This window comes from Coregonus lavaretus (assembly GCF_964263955.1).
Source record: "Coregonus lavaretus genome assembly, chromosome: 21".
In the NCBI taxonomy this organism is placed as follows: Eukaryota; Metazoa; Chordata; class Actinopteri; order Salmoniformes; family Salmonidae; genus Coregonus; species Coregonus lavaretus.
Window position 1 is genome coordinate 46,073,747 of NC_140008.1, and position 22,521 is coordinate 46,096,267.

At 43.4% G+C, this 22,521-nt stretch overlaps 1 protein-coding gene across 1 annotated transcript in view; it reads right to left on the reverse strand.

Annotated features, from left to right (window-relative positions):
- The window catches only part of anos1b (anosmin 1b), a gene marked incomplete at both ends in the record, with an annotated part of 96,511 nt that overhangs the window by 6,833 nt on the left and 67,157 nt on the right, over window positions 1-22,521 (reverse strand). The window contains 4 exons of the mRNA XM_084186256.1: window positions 4,314-4,522; window positions 7,139-7,268; window positions 16,899-17,083; window positions 17,259-17,466. Coding sequence (XP_084042382.1) covers window positions 4,314-4,522; window positions 7,139-7,268; window positions 16,899-17,083; window positions 17,259-17,466 — 732 coding nt within the window. The remainder of the gene's footprint in view (window positions 1-4,313; window positions 4,523-7,138; window positions 7,269-16,898; window positions 17,084-17,258; window positions 17,467-22,521) is intronic.

Consider the following 22,521-nt stretch of genomic DNA (forward strand, 5'->3'; position numbering starts at 1 on the left):
TAATAATAATATGCCATTTAGCAGACGCTTTTATCCAAAGCGACTTACAGTCATGCGTGCATACATTTTTTTTTGTGTGACTGCAAGCAATCAACAAGCAATCAACAATAGCTTGAGAGATGGACAGGCAATACAGTGTCAGTTGACAGGGATAGCCTGGCAAATATATATAATTGATTAGCCTCAAATACTGTATCTCCTGTATTTCATGACCACTGAGACGAACAGACATTCAAGGTTTTCAATTAAACACACAATTGCTGTCATCTTTTCAAACAAATTCTGTCCATAAACTCTCTATATGTCTTGTCACACAGCACTGATGATACATAGCTGAAATCAATCTAAAGTCTATGAATTTCTTAATCGATCTTCAGAAGCGTTGGTAAACTTACTACGACAGTACATTTATATGAATTACCTTGATTTGAGAATAAATATTTTTGCACCAGTGGCCATGAAGGATATGAAGAGAGGAAGGAAGCTGTTTAACAGTATTGGAACCACAACCATGGCATTAGAATCCATTCTAATTATATGATTGGATCACAGCATACTTTAGCTCTCCACTCAACACAGTTATAATTGTTGCCAGTAAGTGTTTTATGTGGCCAGTTTGACTGATGAAGGTTAGCCAGGTATGGAAGCATGACTGTTAAGTGAGAATAACCTTCACAGGCCACGAGAGCAGCTAAAATCTGTTTGTTTCTGATGACATACGTCTTTTAATGAGAGAGATACATATATATCCATTATCTGTGGTCTGGCAGTGTTTTGGCCAGCTCATATTACCGTTTTGAGTGAACGCTAGAAGCACTCTCTGACTCCTCTCGCATCCTGATTGATCATCTTTACACATATGTACGTGCGCACGCGTGCACGCACACAGAGCTGTTTTCCATTACATCAAAATAAGGTTTCAAGTGGTCCTGACTAACATGATAGACAGATAGATAATAATGGATACTAATGCAATACTGAGATTTAAAAGCCTGTTGCTTTTAGATTCCCTTCTCTGACGTGTATGGAAAAAGTGGGATTCATTATTTCCATAGCCGTACAGATAGCCAAAACACATGCTTTACAGTCGTGTGTGTATATGTGTGTGGTGTGTATGTGTGTGGGTGCATGCGTGTGTGTTAATGTGCCTGTGCATGTGCATCCTTGTGTGTGTGAAAAGACACAGGGGGATTCTGATTTGTGTTGGTCTGTAATGTCACAACCTTGGACATGTTATGATTTGCCATTGCTAGAAGCGTTCTACCTCTGCAACAGCAACGCATGGACATTCACTACAGACAAAACAAGTGGATTAAAGCAAGGCGAAGGCAGGTAATCTGCTTGGGACTGCCATCAACGGCCTTATAGACAAAGTCTGGTTCATACTGTATATGTAGGCCTACAGTATGACAGTGATAGTGTTAAGGAAGTACGTGAGTGAAATGAGTGACTATCAATATGGGTGGGTGATGTGGGAGTAGAAATGTATGGGTGCATGCATATGTTTGTATTTGTACATGTATATGTGTGTATATACAGTATGTGTGTGTGTGTGTGTGTATATGAGTGTGTGGCGCATGACGCAGCTGCCTGTGCTCTCGATGGGAACGCATTCGTTGGGATCCCTTGTAAAAATTCCTGACCGTGTCCCAAAGCAGGGCCGGACTGCCATCTCCATCAGGAGAAGGGATCAGAGGGATTAGGGCTCTTTAAAATGGTCCAGCCCGTTCCTTTATTACTCCTGCAAACCCACCAAGGCCATGGCCTTGGCTCCATACACCCTGAACAGGCCACTCACTCACCATATTATAGAGCTCTGGACTGGACTAAAACAAGTGATTTCCATTGACTACCATTGCCATTAGTTAATGGCCGTTAAGCACTGTTAGTGTTCATGAAGTGACCCTCGACATCTTTTTCCTTCTTCTACAGCTCTTCAACGACTGCTGCGCTGTCATGTGATTTATGTGAAACACAGACTTAAAGCCTAATAGCCTTGACAAAGCCTTGGTCATAGTGCTTGGTATCTAAACGAAGTCAGCATATTTATGTTAATCAATAAAGGGCAAAATTGAGGTCAAGACATCATTCGTATCACGTTTCACATACAGTATATATGATGTATTTTCAAAATCTCTCCGGGTTATTTGACAAGAGTTATCGGAGTCGAATTATAACACAATTTGTAACGCAATGAAACTCCATTAATTTGACATGTTTTTGGTTCACCTGCCATGTGCAAAAAGTAGCTCTTTACCTGAGAATGTTCTGTGAAATGGAACGCTACCTCATACCAGAAGTCGGTGTTATAGTAAAAACAAATATGGTAATAAAAACCATGCAAGAGCTGTTGATTTACGGGAGAACGGTTAAGTTATAATAAAACACGCAGCTGCTGCTTTTGTTCTCCAAGTTTTTGTAGAGAATTAACTCCAGAGGAGAGCACTTTATTAAGTCCAGGTGCTGCTACTGCTACGTGTGTAGGTTTGTACAGTCGTGGTTAAAAATATTGGCACCCTTGCACTTTTTTCAAGTTACTCACAATTTTCCCTAAAAATAAGTTGAAATTGACCAAAGTATTTCGTCTCTGCAATTCTTTATTTCACTGTTAATATTACAGAACCTTTGGTTTTGATTCAGAACTTAATATATCAATTTAAATCAGAAAATAAACAGAAATGGCAACGACAAAATTGACACAATAGACTTAATTTTTGGTAGCACAGCTTTTGGTCAAATTAACTGCAATCAAGCGCTTCCTATAGCCATCGATGAACTTCCTGCACCTCTGTACTGACAGTTTGACCCACTCCTCTTGAATTGAAGGGTGCCTTCTCCCAACTGCTGTTTTCAGATCTCTCCACAAGTTTTCAATGGGATTTAGATCTGGACTCATTGCTGGACACTTCAGAACAGTCCAGCGTTTTATCTTGAACCATTCCTGGGTGCTTTTTGAAGTGTGTTTGGGGTCATTGTTCTGCTGGAAGACCCATGACATTCGATGGAGACCCAGCTTTCTGACACTGGGTCCGACATTGCACTCCAAAATGCCTTGGTATTCTCCTGATTTCATGATGTCATGCACACGTTCAAGGCACCCAGTGTCAGAGGCAGCAAAGCAACTTCAAAACATCACTGAACCTCCTCCATGTTTGACTGTAGGGAAGGTGTTATTTTATTTGAAGGCTTCATTTTATTTTCAGTAAACATAGAGATGGTGAGCTCTAATTCGGTCTCGTGTGTCCACAGGACATTCTCCCAAAAGGATTTTGGCATGTTCAGGTGTGTTTTGGAAAATTGCAGTCGGGCTTTCTTACGTCTCTCTCTCAGCAGTGGGGTCCTCCTGGGTCTCCTACCATATAACCCCCTTTCATTGAGTTGGTGTTGGATGGTGCAAGTTAAAACTGTCGTACCTTGTGTCTGAAGGTCAGCTTAAATCTGTGTGGCATTTGATCAAGGTGCTTTCTCCACAATTTGAACAATTCTTCGCTGCAGTCTTCCATCAAGTTTTCTTTTGCGGCCACGTCCAGGGAGGTTGGCTACAGTGGCATGGGCCTTAAACTTCTTGATAACATTACGTACGGTGGAAACAGGAACATCAACGTCTCTGGAGATAGACTTGTAGCCTTGAGATCTTGCGTCTGACCTCAGATAATTATCTGGTTTTCTTTATTTTCTCCATGCTCATTGCGGTACACACAGTGACACAAAAACAGGAGAATGAGTCCTTTTTTCTATTCAAACTGGTTGAATTTGGGATTTTTATATTGCAGGCACCTGCAAAATAAAGTTCAATTTCAATGTAAAGGAGAATCACCTGCTTGAAATCCGATTATTTCTAACTACTTCTAGAAGTGCCAATAATATTGTCTGGGCCATTTTAGAATTTCTTTGTGTAATAAACTAACATTTAGTCAATTATTCAGATTTTTTTGTTTTGTTCAACTGCAAACCAAAGAAATTCATATGTAGATAACAAAATAATTTTTGATTTGAACAGTTTTCTGGAAGAAATTATTTATTTGAAAAAAAATTATTTGAAAAAAGTGCAAGGGTGCCAATATTTTTGGCCACGACTGTACGTATAGAAGGCACCTGCAAGACGTCTGCGCAAACAAGAGACAACATACACTCTCACATCGTCCGAGCAGTGTGACTACTGTACAGCCACACATCGGGATATGGAGTTACAGTAGATTTGAGTGAACTGTTTTGCAGGCAAGGGTTACTGAGTTGAGTGAGCTTGGATAGTTTAGTAGTGCTACCTTATGTAAAGTTTGTTGATTTAAAATAATTTGTAGTTAGTCTCTTACCCCATGAGTGACCCGGGCATTGTCCTTCCTGTCCTGTGCGGAGGGGCGAGGGGCGTGACGGGGGCTCCAGGTGACTTTGTAGTGGTGAACAGGCAGGTCTCTCTCTCTGGGAGCGTCCCAGAGGACCTGTACCCCCACATTGCTGCCGTCCGTCCCCTGGGTCTCGTTCCCAACACGCACACTCTGGGGGGTCTCCGGGGGGAAGGGGTCTTGGGGAAGAGAGATGAAGGATGGGGTTAGTATTCTTCATCATTATCCTTTAACGTTCACGAGCTTGTGGAGTATCACGACAGAAGAGGTGAAGGTGAGGTTAGCATATTGTGAAAATATAGCAATTACTGTACTTGTACAAAGAAAAGAGAGCAATGAAAAGGAATAATTTGCTGCCCCCAAATGTGATTTTTTATTGAAGCTAGTGATGCAGTACCAACGCTTCGACCGACATGGTCTTGATTCGCTTGAACATATTCTACCACACTTTATCACCCTCTGTCAAGTCTAACACTCACTTATTACACTCCCCTAATGTGCCTCTGAAAGCAACCGTGTGTGAATAGCTCAGCAAAACTCAGCAAGGTTACACAATACACACGTACAGTCCATTCCCAGTGTGACGGTTAGGTGTGAGAATGTATAATAAATGAGCTGAAATTTGTGTGTATGTGTGTGTGTTTGTGTGTGTGTGTGTGCACTTAAATGAATCTGAATGACAGAAACAGTGAGGTGTAAGACGCTGCCTGTGTGTCGTGCTGAGGCAGGAGATTCCTCCCAGCTAATGTTCCACGGAGAGGGAAGGTGAACCCAGATAAATAAACCTCCAGACACTTTGAAATGAAAGAAGAATGCTTAGCTGTGAATTTACCAAACATACTTTTGGGAAATACATTTGCAAAGTTTAAGGGGGGGTTGTAAGGAGGCAATATACTATACCTGAGAGAGGGTTTTGTAAAGGAGAAGAGTGTGATTTTGAGGTGTGTGTGCATGTGTGTGTGTGTGTGTGTGTGTGTGTGTGTGTGTGTGTGTAATGACAGTAATTAACATGGGGTTGAACTCTAATGCTGCAGGTACACCTTTAATAATGGGTCAACTGCTATAGTTGCCGTCACTTTCATTCAATTTCTCAGCTCTTTGTTCAGATAATCAAAGCATGAAAATGACATTGGATCTGGCTGTTTACAAGTCATAATTGAATTGTAGAGTAACTTCAACAAAAGCCTCTGGCTACATTAGGGTATATTACCTTGAAACATACCTCTGTCTCTCATTAAACTACAAGTCTAGCTCTGTCTCTCATTAAGAATGCAATTCCCACATACAGAGATGTTATTCTAATCCACAGGTCTGGGGTACAATGTTAGGGCCATATAGCTTTGATATGGAGTAGCTTTGATTCTGGCCCTGCCTAATCAACATTTTATGAACTGGGAGAATATGCGGTGACACGCAATACAGAGAGGAGAAATAAGGAGGGTTCTGTCCCTACTGAGAGAGTCTGTGTCTTCGTGTGTGTGTTTGTTTTCAGAAAGACCCCCTGTGTACATCAGTCAGGACCTGTCTCTCTGACTGACAGGGGAGTAGGGATCTATGGGGAAACAGTGTGGGTATGACTGTGGTTGTAATCTCAGAGGCGAGCGGCAGTCTTTTGTATCCCCCGTTTTTGTTCCACTGTTTGTTTTGTACCTTTATTAGGTGTTGAACTCTGAGTATCAAAAAAATCTCAAAACACAATTGTTTTACAATACTAGAGGGGCCTACTATAAAAATAATGTGTCTTTGTGTTTGTAGTTTGGATACTCAATACTAGTGACAATATAGGTCCCTCCATTCCTGACTGTATGAGGTAAAGAAAGGAGAAACACTCCAACAACAGCAGTTAAGTTAGGACTTATTGGCCTGCAGCCTAACATTATCCGGCTCTACTACACTTATCTCAGAGTGTGTGACAGCGTGCTGCTGAGTGGTGGACACGTCTGACTAGCACTAAGCCCACGAGCCAAGGACAGCCCAGATAGCGTATTTGTCTTTTCCCCTCATGAACTCACTCCAAACATGGGTAATTACTCAAATAAAGGAGTTTGACTGGAGCCATTCCTGGCATTGGATTCCTATTACCTCAGTCTGCTAACCATTCCATTTTTGGGCTCCTTCAGAGGGAGAGTGGGTGTGGATGTAAAACATGTCAATCAGCAAATACAGGCACACACACACACACACAATGCAGGCATACACGCGCAAGCATACACACTCACACGCACACACGCACATACACAAACAGGCAAACGCCTCCCTGCAGTCTGGCATTAGGAACGCCCTGTCCTCCAAAACATCAGAGACGAGAGGGATTAATCTCTGAATAAATAAAGTTCCTCCTGTCTGCTGACCTGGGCTAACATCTCATATTCTGTATAGAGGACAGCCAAGACAAGACTGAGCTGCCCGACCTCCTCCTGTGCTCTGAAACCTTTGTTTACTGCAGCTGTGGAAAAGGTTAATTTCTGACAGAACAGAACATCCCTCTCAACGCTTCAAAACACGTAGAACATCTGACAGGCAGCGCAGCCCAGATCACACAAAGACTGAGTACTGTGTGTGTTTGCAGTGTTTGTGCGTGCTTGTGTGTGCGTGTGTGAACGTTGTAACAGAATTCACTGGGATAAGCACTTTCAATAAATCACGGAAATCAGTCATAGTGGAGATGCAACATTCATACTTTATGAGAAGGAGGTAGAGGTTAGGCTTGACAAAACTTAGTGAAGAGATACATTGTAGACAGGAAGAGTCTGTTGAAAGGTACTATGAGTGATAGAGATACTCCGTCCCCTTACCTCTGTTTGAGAAGAAGTGTTTGCTGGGGGTGGTGAAGCCGCGGGTGCCCTGGCTGTTGATGGCGCTCACCCTAAACTGGTACCACCTGTGGGGAAGGATGTCCTTTAGCACCACTCGGTCCGCCATCGTCTACAGGGGGCAGAGGTCAGATACTATCACTCCTTATAGACCCTGTTCAAGTTCAAACATTTCAAATGCATCCTTTCTTGTTTCCTTTCTCAGATACTATGATTCATAAAGGCCCTGTTCAAACCTTTCAAATGCAATCCTCCTTGCTCAAACGCAGATCAAGTATGCAGACATTTGCGCAGTCTTGCACGAACTGGCACATTTTCTGGCTGGCTCTCGCATTGCCTTCATTGTTGTTTTCCTTACAAATAATAACTTTGGACATGTGTGTATCAAAGTAACTGCCTTATTTTCTGTATATCATGTTGTTGTTTCTACTGTAGGATACAGTAGAACTACAGGCCTACATTTTCCGGTTTGGATGATTTTGTATGCTGTCACTACTTCTGTGAATGTCTGAACATTGCATCCAAAAATAACTTCGTAAGGACTGTGTTTGTGCAACATGTTTTTGTGAAAAAACAGTGTGGCTAGCTCAAATGCTGACTGTTGCGTCAATCGAATCTGGACGTTCTAAATAAGCATTCTAATCACACCGGTTTGAGCGTACGCTGCAGCGTCCACTGTAGAATGATCACACCAGTTTATTGGCACGTGTAAAAAGGTTAAGACTGCATTGTCTGCTTCATATGAAGTCATTTTTACCACTCAATCTCTTATCCTCTTTTCCTATAGTAGTCGCAGCAAGTATCTATAGTATTATTGATCATTATATAATTATTATTATCATCTATATTACATGTGTTATTATCTGAAAGAGGCTTTGGTATTAGCTTGTCTGAGGGGCTGCGCATGTGAGACAGGGCGGGAAACCTGAGGTGTAGGTCCGGTGTATTTGATAGTGACGAACAAAGTGAGAGCGGGGTATGAGCATATTACTTATGCCGACCATGGCTAAAGAAAACGCTGGCATCGTAAATACTCTTTGTTCATTTTTTGAATTCATTTAATTTATTCTCCCCTGGAAAAAATAGGCTACAGCGGAAGCAACAGTTGAAGTCGGAATTTACATAAACTTAAGTTGGAGTCATTAAAACTTGTTTTTCAGCCACTCCACAAATGTATTGTTAACAAACTATAGTTTTGGCAAGTCAGTTAGGACTTCTACTTTGTGCATGACAAAAGTAATTTTTCCAACAATTGTTTACAGACAGATTATTTCACTTATAATTCACTGTCTCACAATTCCAGTGGGTCAGAAGTTTACATACACTAAGTTGACTGTGCCTTTAAACAGCTTGGAAAAATCCTGACAATTATGTATTGGCTTTAGAAGCTTCTGATCGGCTAATTGACATCATTTGAGTCAATTGGAGGTGTACCTTAGGATGTATTTCAAGGTCTACCTTCAAACTCAGTGCCTCTTTGCTTGACATCATGGGAAAATCTAAAGAAATCAGCCAAGACCTCTGAAAAATAATTGTAGACCTCCACAAGTCTGGTTCATCCTTGGGAGCAATTTCCAAATGCCTGAAGGTACCACGTTCATCTGTACAAACAATAGTATGCAAGTATATACACCATGGGACCACGCAGCCATCATACCGCTCAGGAAGGAGACGCGTTCTGTCTCCTAGAGATGAACGTACTTTGCAAATTAATCCAAGAACAACAGAAAAGGACCTTGTGAAGATGCTGGAGGAAACAGGTACAAAAGTATATACAGTGGGGAAAAAAAGTATTTAGTCAGCCACCAATTGTGCAAGTTCTCCCGCTTAAAAAGATGAGAGAGGCCTGTAATTTTCATCATAGGTACACGTCAACTATGACAGACAAAATGAGAAAATAAATTCCAGAAAATCACATTGTAGGAGTTTTTATGAATTTATTTGCAAATTATGGTGGAAAATAAGTATTTGGTCACCTACAAACAAGCAAGATTTCTGGCTCTCACAGACTTGTAACATCTTCTTTAAGAGGCTCCTCTGTCCTCCACTCGTTAGCTGTATTAATGGCACCTGTTTGAACTGGTTATCAGTATAAAATACACCTGTCCACAACCTCAAACAGTCACACTCCAAACTCCACTATGGCCAAGACCAAAGAGCTGTCAAAGGACACCAGAAACAAAATTGTAGACCTGCACCAGGCTGGGAAGACTGAATCTGCAATAGGTAAGCAGCTTGGTTTGAAGAAATCAACTGTGGGAGCAATTATTAGGAAATGGAAGACATACAAGACCACTGATAATCTCCCTCGATCTGGGGCTCCACACAAGATCTCACCCCGTGGGGTCAGAATGATCACAAGAACGGTGAGCAAAAATCCCAGAACCACACGGGGGGACCTAGTGAATGACCTGCAGAGAGCTGGGACCAAAGTAACAAAGCCTACCATCAGTAAAACACTACGCCGCCAGGGACTCAAATCCTGCAGTGCCAGACGTGTCCCCCTGCTTAAGCCAGTACATGTCCAGGCCCGTCTGAAGTTTGCTAGAGTGCATTTGGTTGATCCAGAAGAGGATTGGGAGAATGTCATACGGTCAGATGAAACCAAAAAATAACTTTTTAGTAAAAACTCAACTCGTCGTGTTTGGAGGACAAAGAATGCTGAGTTGCATCCAAAGAACACCGTACCTACTGTGAAGCATGGGGGTGGAAACATCATGCTTTGGGGCTGTTTTTCTGCAAAGGGACCAGGACGACTGATCTGTGTAAAGGAAAGAATGAATGGGGCCATGTATCGTGAGATTTTGAGTGAAAACCTCCTTCCATCAGCAAGGGCATTGAAGATGAAACGTGGCTGGGTCTTTCAGCATGACAATGATCCCAAACACACTGCCCGGGCAACGAAGGAGTGGCTTCGCAAGAAGCATTTCAAGGTCCTGGAGTGGCCTAGCCAGTCTCCAGATCTCAACCCCATAGAAAATCTTTGGAGGGAGTTGAAAGTCCGTGTTGCCCAGCGACAGCCCCAAAACATCACTGCTCTAGAGGAGATCTGCATGGAGGAATGGGCCAAAATACCAGCAACAGTGTGTGAAAACCTTATGAAGACTTACAGAAAACGTTTGACCTGTGTCATTGCCAACAAAGGGTATATAACAAAGTATTGAGAAACTTTTGTTATTGACCAAATACTTATTTTCCACCATAATTTGCAAATAAATTCATAAAAAATCCTACAATGTGATTTTCTGGATTTTTTCTTCTCATTTTGTCTGTCATAGTTGACGTGTACCTATGATGAAAATTACAGGCATCTCTCATCTTTTTAAGTGGGAAAACTTGCACAATTGGTGGCTGACTAAATACTTTCTTCCCCCACTGTATATCCACAGTAAAAACGAGTCCTATATCGACACAACCTGAAAGGCCGCTCAGCAAGGAAGAAGCCACTGCTCCAAAACCTCCATAAAAAAGCCAGAATACGGTTTGCAACTGCACATGGGGACAAAGATCGTACTTTTTGGAGAAATGTCCTCTGGTCTGATGAAACAAAAATAGAACTGCTTGGCCATAATGACCATCGTTATGTTTGGAGGAAAAAGGGGGTCGCTTGGAAGCCGAAGAACCGCATCCCAACCGTGAAGCACGGGGGTGGCAGCATTTCTGTGGGGGTGCTTTGCTGCAGGAGGGACTGGTGCACTTCACAAAATAGATTGCATCATGAGGAAGGAAAATTATGTGGATATATTGAAGCAACATCTCAAGACATCAGTCAGGAAGTTAAAGCTTGGTCGCAAATGGGTCTTCCAAATGGACAATGAGCACACTTCCAAAGTTGTGGCAAAATTGCTTAAGGATAACAAAGTCACGGTATTGGAGTGCCCATCACAAAGCCCTGACCTCAATCCTATAGAAAATGTGTGGGCATAACTGAAAAAGCGTGTTCGAGCAAGGAGGCCTACAAACCTGACTCAGTTACACCAGCTCTGTCAGGAGGAATGGGCCAAAATGCACCCAACTTATTGTGGGAAGCTTGTGGAAGGCTACCCGAAACGTTTGACCCAAGTTAAACAATTTAAAGGCAATGCTACCAAATACTAATTGAGTGTATGTAAACTTCTGACCCACTGGGAATATTAATAAATAAATGATTCTCTCTAATATTATTCTGACATTTCACATTCTTAAAATAAAGTGGTGATCCTAACTGACCTAAGACAGGGAATCTTTACTAGGATTATATGTCAGGAATTGTGAAAAACTGAGTTTAAATGTATTTGGCTAAGGTGTATGTAAACTTCCGACTTCAACTGTATTATCACCACTGGACATGTAGACTACAGACAGCCAGATACCTGCCTCGTTGCCAAGCGAGGAAGATATTTCGCAATCATCAAATGCGGTGAGTATTATGGCTTGGATAGGTTTTAGCCTGGTTGGAGGGGAGTCAGAGCAGGGTGGATCAAGTCATGTAGATTTTTTGATTTTATTGGGATCCCCATTAGCCGAAGCCGATGTGTTTAAGACCAGTTTATTATTAATCACCCATTCTGATTAGAATTTCAGTGAGCTCACTGGCTTTGGGTGCTGACATGTAGAGTGTGGAATCAACTGCATACAAAGTCATTCTAGCTTTGTGTAAGACTAAATCAAATCAAATCAAATTGTATTGGCCACATGCGCCGAATACAACAGGTGTAGACATTACAGTGAAATGCTTGCTTACAGCCCTTATCCAACAATGCATTCATTTTTTTATAAAAAAGTAAAATAAAACAACAACAAAAAAATGTTGAGAAAAAAAGAGCAGAAGTAAAATAAAATAACAGTAGGGAGGCTATATATACAGGGGGGTGCCGGTGCAGAGTCAATGTGCAGGGGCACCGGCTAGTTGAGGTAGTTGAGGTAATATGTACATGTAAATAAATAATTATCAGAGTAGCAGCAGCATAAAAATATGAGGTGGGGGTGGGGGTGGGGGGGCAGTGCAAATAGTCCTGGTAGCCATGATTAGCTGTTCAGGAGTCTTATGGCTTGGGGGTAGAAGCTGTTGAGAAGTCTTTTGGACCTAGACTTCGGACTCCGGTACCCCTTGCCGTGCGGTAGCAGAGAGAACAGTCTATGACTAGGGTGGCTGGAGTCTTTGACAATTTTGAGGGCCTTCCTCTGACACCGCCTGGTATAGAGGTCCTGGATGGCAGGAAGCTTGGCCCCAGTGATGTACTGGGCCGTACGCACTACCCTCTGTAGTGCCTTGTGGTCGGAGGCCGAGCAGTTGCCATACCAGGCGGTGATGCAACCAGTCAGGATGCTCTCGATGGTGCAGCTGTATAATTTTTTTGAGGATCTGAGGACCCATGCCAAATCTTTTCAGTCTCCTGAGGGGGAGTAGGCTTTGTCGTGCCCTCTTCACGACTGTCTTGGTATGTTTGGACCATGATAGTTTGTTGGTGATGTGGACACCAAGGAACTTGAAGCTCTCAACCTGTTCCACTACAGTCCCATCGATGAGAATGGGGGCGTGCTCAGTCCTCCTTTTTTTCCTGTAGTCCACAATCATCTCCTTTGTCTTGGTCACGTTGAGGGAGAGGTTGTTATCCTGGCACCACACGGCCAGGGCTCTGACCTCCTCCCTATAGGCTGTCTCATCGTTGTCGGTGATCAGGCTTACCACTGTTGTGTCGTCGGCAAACTCAATGATGGTTTTGGAATCGTGCCTGGCCATGCAGTCATGGGTGAACAGGGAGTACAAGAGGGGACTGAGCACGCACCCCTGAGGGGCCCCCGTGTTGAGGATCAGCGTGGCAGATGTGTTGTTACGTACACTTACCACCTGGGGGCGGCCCGTCAGGAAGTCCAGGATCCAGTTGCAGAGGGAGGTGTTTAGTCCCAGGATCCTTAGCTTAGTGATGATCTTTGAGGGCACTATGGTGTTGAATGCTGAGCTGTAGTCAATTAATATCATTCTCACGTAGGTGTACCTCTTGTCCAGGTGGGAAAGGGCAGTGTGGAGTGCAATAGAGATTGCATCACCTGTGGATCTGTTGGGGCGGTATGCAAATTGGAGTGGGTCTAGGGTTTCTGGGATAATGGTGTTGATGTGAGCCATGACCAGCCTTTCAAAGCACTTCATGGCTACAGACGTCAGTGCTACGTTTCGGTAGTCATTTAGGCAGGTTATCTTAGTGTCCTTGGGCAAAGGGACTATGGTGGTCTGCTTGAAACATGTTGGTTTTACAGACTCGGTCAGGAACATGTTGAAAATGTCAGTGAAGACACTTGCCAGTTGGTCAGCACATGCTCATAGTACACGTCCTGGTAATCCGTCTGGCCCTGCGGCCTTGTGAATGTTGACCTGCTGAAAAGTCTTACTCACATTGGCTACGGAGAGCGTGATCACATAGTCATCCGGAACAGCTGGTGCTCTCATGCATGCTTCAGTGTTGCTTGCCTCGAAGCGAGCATAGAAGTGGTTTAGCTCGTCTGGAAGTCTTGTGTCACTGGGCAGCTCGCAGCACATTATTTGCCATGAGTGGCAAATAATTTGTAAAAATTGAGAAAGTAACAACTGCCCTGAGGGACACCGCACTGTACAAATCTGATGTTAGAGAAGCTTCCATTGAAGAACAGTCTCTGGGTTCTATTGGCTTAATAACCCTCCAACCATGTGATGGCATGTGATGTAAAGCCATAGCAAGTGAGTGCCCTTGTGAGTGCCCTTGTCTATATTCATGCTGAAAGTCAGTAGTTAACTTGTTCTCTGAAAAATAGCATTGTATTTGGTCAAAAATGTAAGCAACAAAGTGAGGTAGTTTTGCGGGTGATCAGATTGAATGGTGTGTGCATGTAATCAGCTATATTGTATGCAGAGACCGTGGCATGAGTGAGGCGAGGTTGTAGAGATAATGGGTTATCATAAACTATGGAGCTAGACAGGATTATCTAGGTTTATGCTTTGGCGTCATCTAGGGCTGAATGTTACATGGACCAGTTATTGCTCTCCTTCCAAAACATGGTTACATTTGTATGAACTTCAAGTATTACTAACTACATATTCCTAGGAAAAATATATCTGCAGTAGCAGCCAGTTTATGAAACAGGTTTGGCTAAAGGTTGTTGGCTAGGGAAAATATGTTTTTGAAAAGTTTGATTGAAATTGATTACAAATCAAGGAATAACAAATGTTGATTACATACTTTTCTTCTGTTTTATTTCTGGAATGGAGCCCAGGAGTCAAACAAAGTATTTCATTTCAGGTAAACAAACACATCTTAGAATTCTATCTTTTTAAAAACATATTTCCCCAATCCCCCCTCACCCACCATGCATCAAACACCTCAAGTCATATATTTCAATACATTTTACAATATTACATGTAAAAGAATATCAGCATAAAGCAACAACTATCCCCCTCAGATTCTACTCTTATCAGTCATTGGTCATAGGTCAATAGACAGGTCATAGGTCAATAAGCTATTCCTGTCAGCCACTATAGGCCTATTTTCCACTCAGTAGTGCATGAGGGTATGGTACTCGCCACAGCAAGGGACTGCACACAAGGCTGTGTTACAAGGCTCGCACATGCACTTGGTCATCTTCCTTTGTTTTGGTCGCTGGTTGATGATAGACAAACCTTGCAATACCTCATTGTGCTTTTCCCTTGCAGGGTGGTCTGAAGTGGTGTCTAATGAGGCGTAGAGGATTGTCAGATGCAGGTCGGCCCCCAGTGGATGGACAATGAGGAGTGCGGTGGTCCTCAAGGAGCCGCCACATCAGGTTTATCCTGTACTGCTGGTACGAGATCACCTGTCTTGTGACCTGCCGGTGGACAATGTGGCCGTTGAGGAGAGCTATGTCTATTAGGTGGGAAAAATTGCTTCTTGTACCATTTGAGGGACTATTTGGCACACTCAACAAAACTGTCCTGCTGTCCACTTTGTCAACTGCTCCCATCTTCTTGTTGTACTACAAGACACAGTCTGGCTTCATTTTCCTCTCTTCGGTGACATAGTCCAGTTTTCCTGTGTCCGACATTTTGGATGTGTGCAAAGTGGACAGAACATGGGCATTGTGTTTGTCGTGCCAATTCACTGCCCTGTTGGTTTGGAATTCCACCTCCCCATTGCTCATTTTCTTTTTGAATATTGGCACCCCTTACTGTGGGATCTTACTGTGCCACAGGCTCCTGTGTTCTCCCTCAAACCGTACTGGAAAAGGTTAGGGCTACTGTACCAGTTGTCCACAAATACATTGTGCCCCTTTCCGTGGTAAGGCTGCAGCATGGTGATCACCACTGATCCAGATATGCCAAGACCCTCAACATGCCTTATACTGTATCTGTGGTGGCACTGGTGTAGATGATCAAGTCCTGTACATATCCTGTCAGACAGTCACACAAAAGTAAAAACTTGACTCCAAATCTGTGGCGCTTTGATGGGATGAATTGGCGGAATGCAAGCCTCCTTTTCCAAACCATGAGAGACTCACCAATGCACAAGTCCTTGTGAGGCACAAACACTCTTCTAAATGCCCTGGTCAAAGCTGCCCAGGACATTCCTAATTTTGTGAAGGGGGTCAGCGAGGTTGGCAGTACCGTTGTTCACAAAGTGGAGCGCTCTCAGCAAGACAAGGAAGCGGTCCTGGGAGAAAAGGGTTGAGAGAAAAGGGGTCTGCAGCATGGGGTCAGTGGTCCAGTAGTCCCTCACAGAACCTTTCCTCACTAGCCCAATCATTGCACCTTGACTAGGAAGGTCCAGTGTGTGTACATAGAGTCAGTGCAAGAGAGTTAGTGCAAAAAAGGGTCAATGCAGGTAGTCCGGGTAGACATTTGATTAGCTATTTAGCAGTCTTGTTTATCAGTCTAATGTCTTGGGGGTAGAAGCTGTTTAGGGTCCTGTTGGTTCCAGATTTGGTGCACTGGTACCGCTTGCCGTGCGGTAGCAGAGAGAACAGTCAAGGGCTTGGGTGGTTTGAGTCTGATTTTTTGGGGGGCCTTCCTCTGACACCGCCTCCTTTATAGGTTCTGATGGCAGGGAACTCTGCCCCAGTGATGTACTAAGCTGTACTGACCACACTCTGTAGCGCCTTGTGGTTGGGTTCCTTGTAGTTGCCATACCAAGCGGAGATGCAGCCGATCAATATGCTCTCAATTTTGCAGCTGCATAACTTTTTGAGAATCTGAGGGACCAATCCAAATCTTTTCAGCCTAATGAGGGGGAAGAAGCGCTGACGTGCCCTCTTCACAACTGTGTGGGTGTGTGTGGATCATGTTAATTATTTAGTGATGTGGACACAGAGGAACTTGAAGCTCTCGACCCGCTCCACCATAGCGCCATCAATGTGGATGGGGGTGTGCTCGCCCCTCCGTTTCCTGTAGTCCACGATCAGCTCTTTTGTCTTGCTGACATTGAGGGAGATGTTGTTGTCCTGGTACCACATTGCCAGGTCTATGACTTTGTCCCTATAGGCTACCTCATCGCTGTCAGGAAGTCCAGGATCCAGTTGTAGAGGGAGGTGTTCAGTTTAAGGGTCCTGAGCTTGGTGATGAGCTTGGAGTGGACTGTGTTGTTGACTAGCACCTTGATGAAGGCTTTAGTGCTAAAATTTGTTGGTTTTCAGTAATAAAGAGACATAAACAGTTCCACAAGTGTCTGAATATCTTTGGAGGATCCAGTTTGGGCCTCACTTCATGCACTTTGAGTTAAAAAGCTAATTAAAGGTCGGAGTGGGAGGTCGGGCTGGTTACCATGAAGACGGTGTGCCAGGGCGAAGCGTCATCCTCATTGGGGTGTATCCCGTGGTTCCACCTGCGTTGCAGGATGTAGAGGACCGGCTCAATGGTCACGTTGAACCTTGACATCCATCTGACCTCCAGCTGACCCGGCTGGTCCTCCAGGAACGACATGTCCTTCCTGGGCTTCAGAGGTACACCTGGGACAGGTGAGGAGAACACTGAGTAAAAGCACAGGTAGGTATACACCTTTTTGCTTTTACTTGTCATAGAGGTGATGAAGAACAAAGGCTAGTTACTGCTACTGACACACAGCACATGGTTCAGTCAGATGCATGTATTTTTGTCTTAACACAGACCTATAGTAAGACGCACCTTTATAGAGATTGGCTGGAGCCTGGCAGGTGTGTCCGCAGCCATTGGAGCAGCACTTCGTGGAGGCGGAGCAGTGTTTGTCATTGGAGCAGCTCTCCACGCAGGCGGCAGTGAATCCTGTGGCTCGTTGGGGAGGGGGGCAGTCCCCCTGCTTCCCTGACCTCAGAGACATCAGGAACTCCGAACTGGTCACACACTCATGATGCTTCTGATGGAGGGACAGGGGAAGGAGGAATGGAGAGGGGTAGTAAGCGAGGGACAATAAGGGGACAGAGAAAGAAGAAAGGAGAGACAGTGAGTGCTTGGTTTGTTATCAAAGAGATTCTCTGGTACTTTTGTATACTTTTTCGCCAATAGTTCTGAAAGTAGTGCTCACGAGCCAAAAGTGGTCCCCGAGAATTGCATACCACGTTACATATGTGCAGATATAGTGGATGTACACCCTGTCATTGCTCTCTCTTGCTCTGCTGTGTGTGCATCTTGCTAGCAGTCACTCAAATGCCGAGGGGCTGAACCTCATTGGCTGGAACTCTAATTGCTAGGGGGCTGGCCCAAGTGGGGGAAAATGTAGGGAAAATGGCGCTGCAAAGCTTCCAGTAAACAGTCACTTTCAAACTATGGATTTCGTGGCTAATCGAGGTAAGACAGTAATTCTGCTCATAGATTATGCATGTACGAACTACACATGGACACATCCAGCCTAAAGTGGGAGGTTGAAAAAATACTTACTAGTCGCCAAAGTTCCGGAGTATGTCTTTAATTACATTGACTTTCATGTCAATTTCAGACAACGTATAGTACGGTACGCTCTATGCATACCTTATTGCGAGAGGTAGAAAGACTGAATTGAGAGAGGGAACGTAAAAGTCAGAGTAGTTGAAGGCATCCATCCAGTGTGCGTGCGTGTGTGTAACACACCATTTGACTGTAAACACTAGGTTTAGCTAATAGACCTCAATTATCCTCTATTATTTTGTTTCTCTGTCAGTATCTCTCCTCCGACAATCCAGAAACCACCCTTCATGTCCAGGGATAAAAGTCTATCATAACTACACTAGAGGAGGAATACGCTTTGAAAATAATCATTTGGGGCTACCACTACCCTCCTAGAGGCACAGAGGGGCACACAGAGCAGACATGGGCAGTAGTCTGGGAGGGTGGAGGGGCTGAAAGGAGCAGACATGCCCAGTATTCTGGGAGGGTGGAGGGGCTGAAAGTAGCAGACATGCCCAGCAGTCTGGGAGGGTGGAGGGGCTGAAAGGTACAGACATGCCCAGTAGTCTGGGAGGGTGGAGGAGCTGAAAGGAGCAGACATGCCCAGTAGTCTGGGAGGGTGGAGGGGCTAAAAGGAGAAGACATGCCCAGTAGTCTGGGAGGGTGGAGGGGCTGAAAGGAGCAGACATGCCCAGTAGTCTGGGAGGGTGGAGGGGCTGAAAGGTGCAGACATGCCCAGTAGTCTGGGAGGGTGGAGGGGCTGAAAGGAGCAGACATGCCCAGTAGTCTGGGAGGGTGGAGGGGCTGAAAGGAGCAGACATGCCCAGCAGTCTGGGAGGGTGGAGGGGCTGAAAGGTGCAACCTTTATGTCTGGTATGACTTTTGACTTTCTGAGTTTCAAGTTATCTAATGGACAGGATGAGCTGTCTATACAAATCAGTTGTTAGGCCTTGGTCTTGAACGTGACAAGAAATCAACATCCACTAGCATCCACCAGAGAAATATGTGTCTACAGGTGTCCTCGCCCAGTTTTTTTGTGCTAGAGATATGAGAATACAAAAATCTAAGCCTCATGTCATTACAAAGAGGGACTTTAAAAAACTTAATTGAACAGGCTTATTTTACATGATCTTTATTTTAGTGACCTTGATTGTATTTCAGCTATCCCTGAACCTGATTTAGGTTTCAGCCTCTTTGCAGATATCTTCAATAGTATTTGGGATATTCATGCTCCCTTCACAAAATGAAGGGTTAAAGGTAGACTCCTGGTACACTCTGGAATTATCAGAAGTAATTCATAAAAGAGATGATGCTTGGGTCAAGGCCAGGGACACCGGACTGGCAAGCTTTTAAGCAAGTGAGGAATCCTTGTGTAAAACAAATCAGAAAGGCTAAATCTGCTTATTATGTAACTGCTCTTTTAAACTGAACAAAAATATAAAGGCAACATGCAACAATTTCAACGATTTTACTGAGTTACAGTTCATATAAGGAAATCGGACAATTGGAATAAATTCATTAGGCCCAAATCTATGGATTTCACATGACTGGGGAGCCAAGCCCAGTCAATCAGAATGAGTTTTTCCCCACAAAAGGGCTTTATTACCGGATGTGGAGGTCCTGGGCTGGCGTGGTTACATGTGGTATGTAGTTGTGAGGCCGGTTGGACGCACTGCCAAATTCTCTAAAATGACATTGGAGGCGGCTTATGGTAGAGAAATGAACATTTAATTCTCTGGCAACAGCTCTGGTGGACAATCCTGCAGTCAGCATGCCAATTGCACGCTCCTTCAAAACTTGAGACATTTGTGGCATTGTGTTGTGTGACAAAACTACACATTTTAGAGTGTCCTTTTATTGTCCCCTGCACAAGGTGCACCGGTGTAATGATCACGCTGTTTAATCAACTTCTTGATATGCCACACCTGTCAGGTGGATGGATTACCTTGGCAATGGAGAAATGCTCACTAACAGGGATGTAAACAAATTTGTGCACAATATTTTTGAGAAATATGCTTTTTGTGCATATGGAACATTTCTGGGATCTTTTATTTCAGCTCATGAAACATGGGACCAAAACCTTACATGTTGTGTTTATATTTTTGTTCAGTACAGATTGTAATGGGAGTCCGGCAAAATTTGAATCCCTGAAGGGTTCTACTTCCTCCTCTCTGCCACAACAAATTAATTCAGACAAACATTCCATCATTGATGCATTTAATCACCATTTTATTTCAGCGGGCTATCTGTTTCAAAGAACTTCTAAGCCTATTCACAATGATATTGGGCTGGAAACTGAAAGGGGAAACTTGCTGAATGATCAGAGAAATGATAGTCAAAGCTTTTCTTTTAGGCTATTTACAGACAAATAAGTCCTGGATTCTTTGCTAGCAATAGACAGCAAGAAATCCACAGGTGCCGACAAATTGGATCCTGGTCTGCTTAAGTGTGCAGCACCCATCATTGTTGGCTCAATAACCCACATTTTTTATTTAACATTGTTATCAGGAAATATTCCAAAATATGGAAATCAGCTCTTGTACTGCCACTCCATAAGGATTGGGTTAGTAGTGATCTTAATAATTATCGCCCCATTTCAAGGCTTCCTTGTCTAGCTAAGATTCTCGAATCCTTGGTAATGTACAACTGCTCTTTTTTATCTGAGAAATATATTTTGAATCAATCAGGGTTTAGGCCTAGGCATAGCACTATTACAACCATTTTAGTTGTTAATGATCTAAAATGATATGTGATGATTTGTTTGTGGACCTGTCTGTGATGAGTACTGATATACGAAGAGGCAGGACGCAGACGCAGGAATTAACAAGGTCAATGTTTACTTAATAATGAGAAAGAGAATAACAAAGAGAGAGTAAACGACACAACGCTTAACAATCCCACACAACACAATACAGAACAGTCCAGGGCTAAATAGGGGTGGTGATGAGATGATGAGGTGCAAGTGCGCTGGAGGTGATTAGGGTGCGTTGGGTTTCCATTCCGGTGTTGCCGAGGTGGTGCGCTCAGACCGGTGGCTCAGTAGACCGGCGAATCAGAGAGCCGGATGGGAGCAACGGGAGGAGACGTGACACTATCAAAAGCTTTTGATACTGTTGATCATGCTATTTTTTTGAATGAGTTGTCTTCGATAGGCCTGAGCTCTGACGCCTGCTCTTGGTTTCATGATTATCTTAGTGTCAGAACTCAGGCCATCGTGAAGTCAGAATTTCTTGAAGTATATAAAGGTGTACCACAGGGGTCGATTTTGGGACCTGTTCTCTTCACTATTTAAATAAAAACCATTGGTCAATCTGTTAAAAATGGTTAACTTTATTTATATACGGATTATACTATTATTTATGCTATTGCCCCGACTGTTGATCTGGCTGTGTCAAAACTACATTTGGATTTATATGGATTTGACGTTTAAAAACATATAGATGAGCTGGTTAAGAAGCTAAGATTAAAAGTTACAGAAACAGATCGTGCCTTTCTCTAAGCAGTAGGAAGCAGATTTTTAAGTGTAACCTTTTCATCTGTTCTTGATTATGGCGATATTATTTATCAAAGTGCAGCTGCTTCTACTCTTAAACCTTTGGATGACATCTACCATAGTGCCCTTAGTTTTGTTACAGGTGACAGTTTTGATACTCATCCCTGTATCCTGTATGAAAACGTTGGCTGGACTTCGCTAAAGACCCGTAGATCTCTACATTACTCCCTTTTTGTTTAGAAGGCCCTACTTCATAAACTTCTGTCTTATCTAACTTTGCTGTTAAAGTATAGACACCTGAGTTATCTAACCCGTTCACAGGATTAACTCTTGAGGTTCCTAGGGTCTCCACCGAGCTAGGTAAATCTGCTTTTAATTTTAATGCACCATATTGCTGGAACAAAATTCTAAATAAATTTCATCTTGATGTTCTGGTGCCGTTCAGGCAATTTAAAGGATTGATTGGGGATACATTTGTGGATGAATGTAAATGTTTTTTGTGGTGATTTGTGATGATTTATTTGTGCTTACCATGACTGTGTTTTTGTATTCTAATGTGTGTGTGTGTGTGTGTGTGTGTGTGTGTGTGTGTGTGTGTGTGTGTGTGTGTATATATATATATATATATATAAACGTCCCTTTTTCAGGACCCTGTCTTTCAAAGATTATTCGTAAAAATCCAAATAACTCAACAGATCTTCATTGTAAAGGGTTTAAACACTGTTTCCCATGCTTGTTCAATTAACCATAAACAATTACGAACATGCACCTGTGGAACGGTCGTTAAGACACTAACAGCTTACAGACGGTAGGCAATTAAGGTCACATTTATGACAACTTAGGACACTAAAGAGGCCTTTCTACTCACTCTGAAAAACACCAAAAGAAAGATGCCAAGGGTCCCTGCTCAACCGCGTGAACGTGCCTTAGGCATGCTGCAAGGAGGCATGAGGACTGCATATGTGGCCAGGGTAATAAATTGCAATGTCCGTACTGTGAGACGCCTAAGACAGCGCTACAGGTAGACAGGATGGACAGCTGATCGTCCTCGCAGTG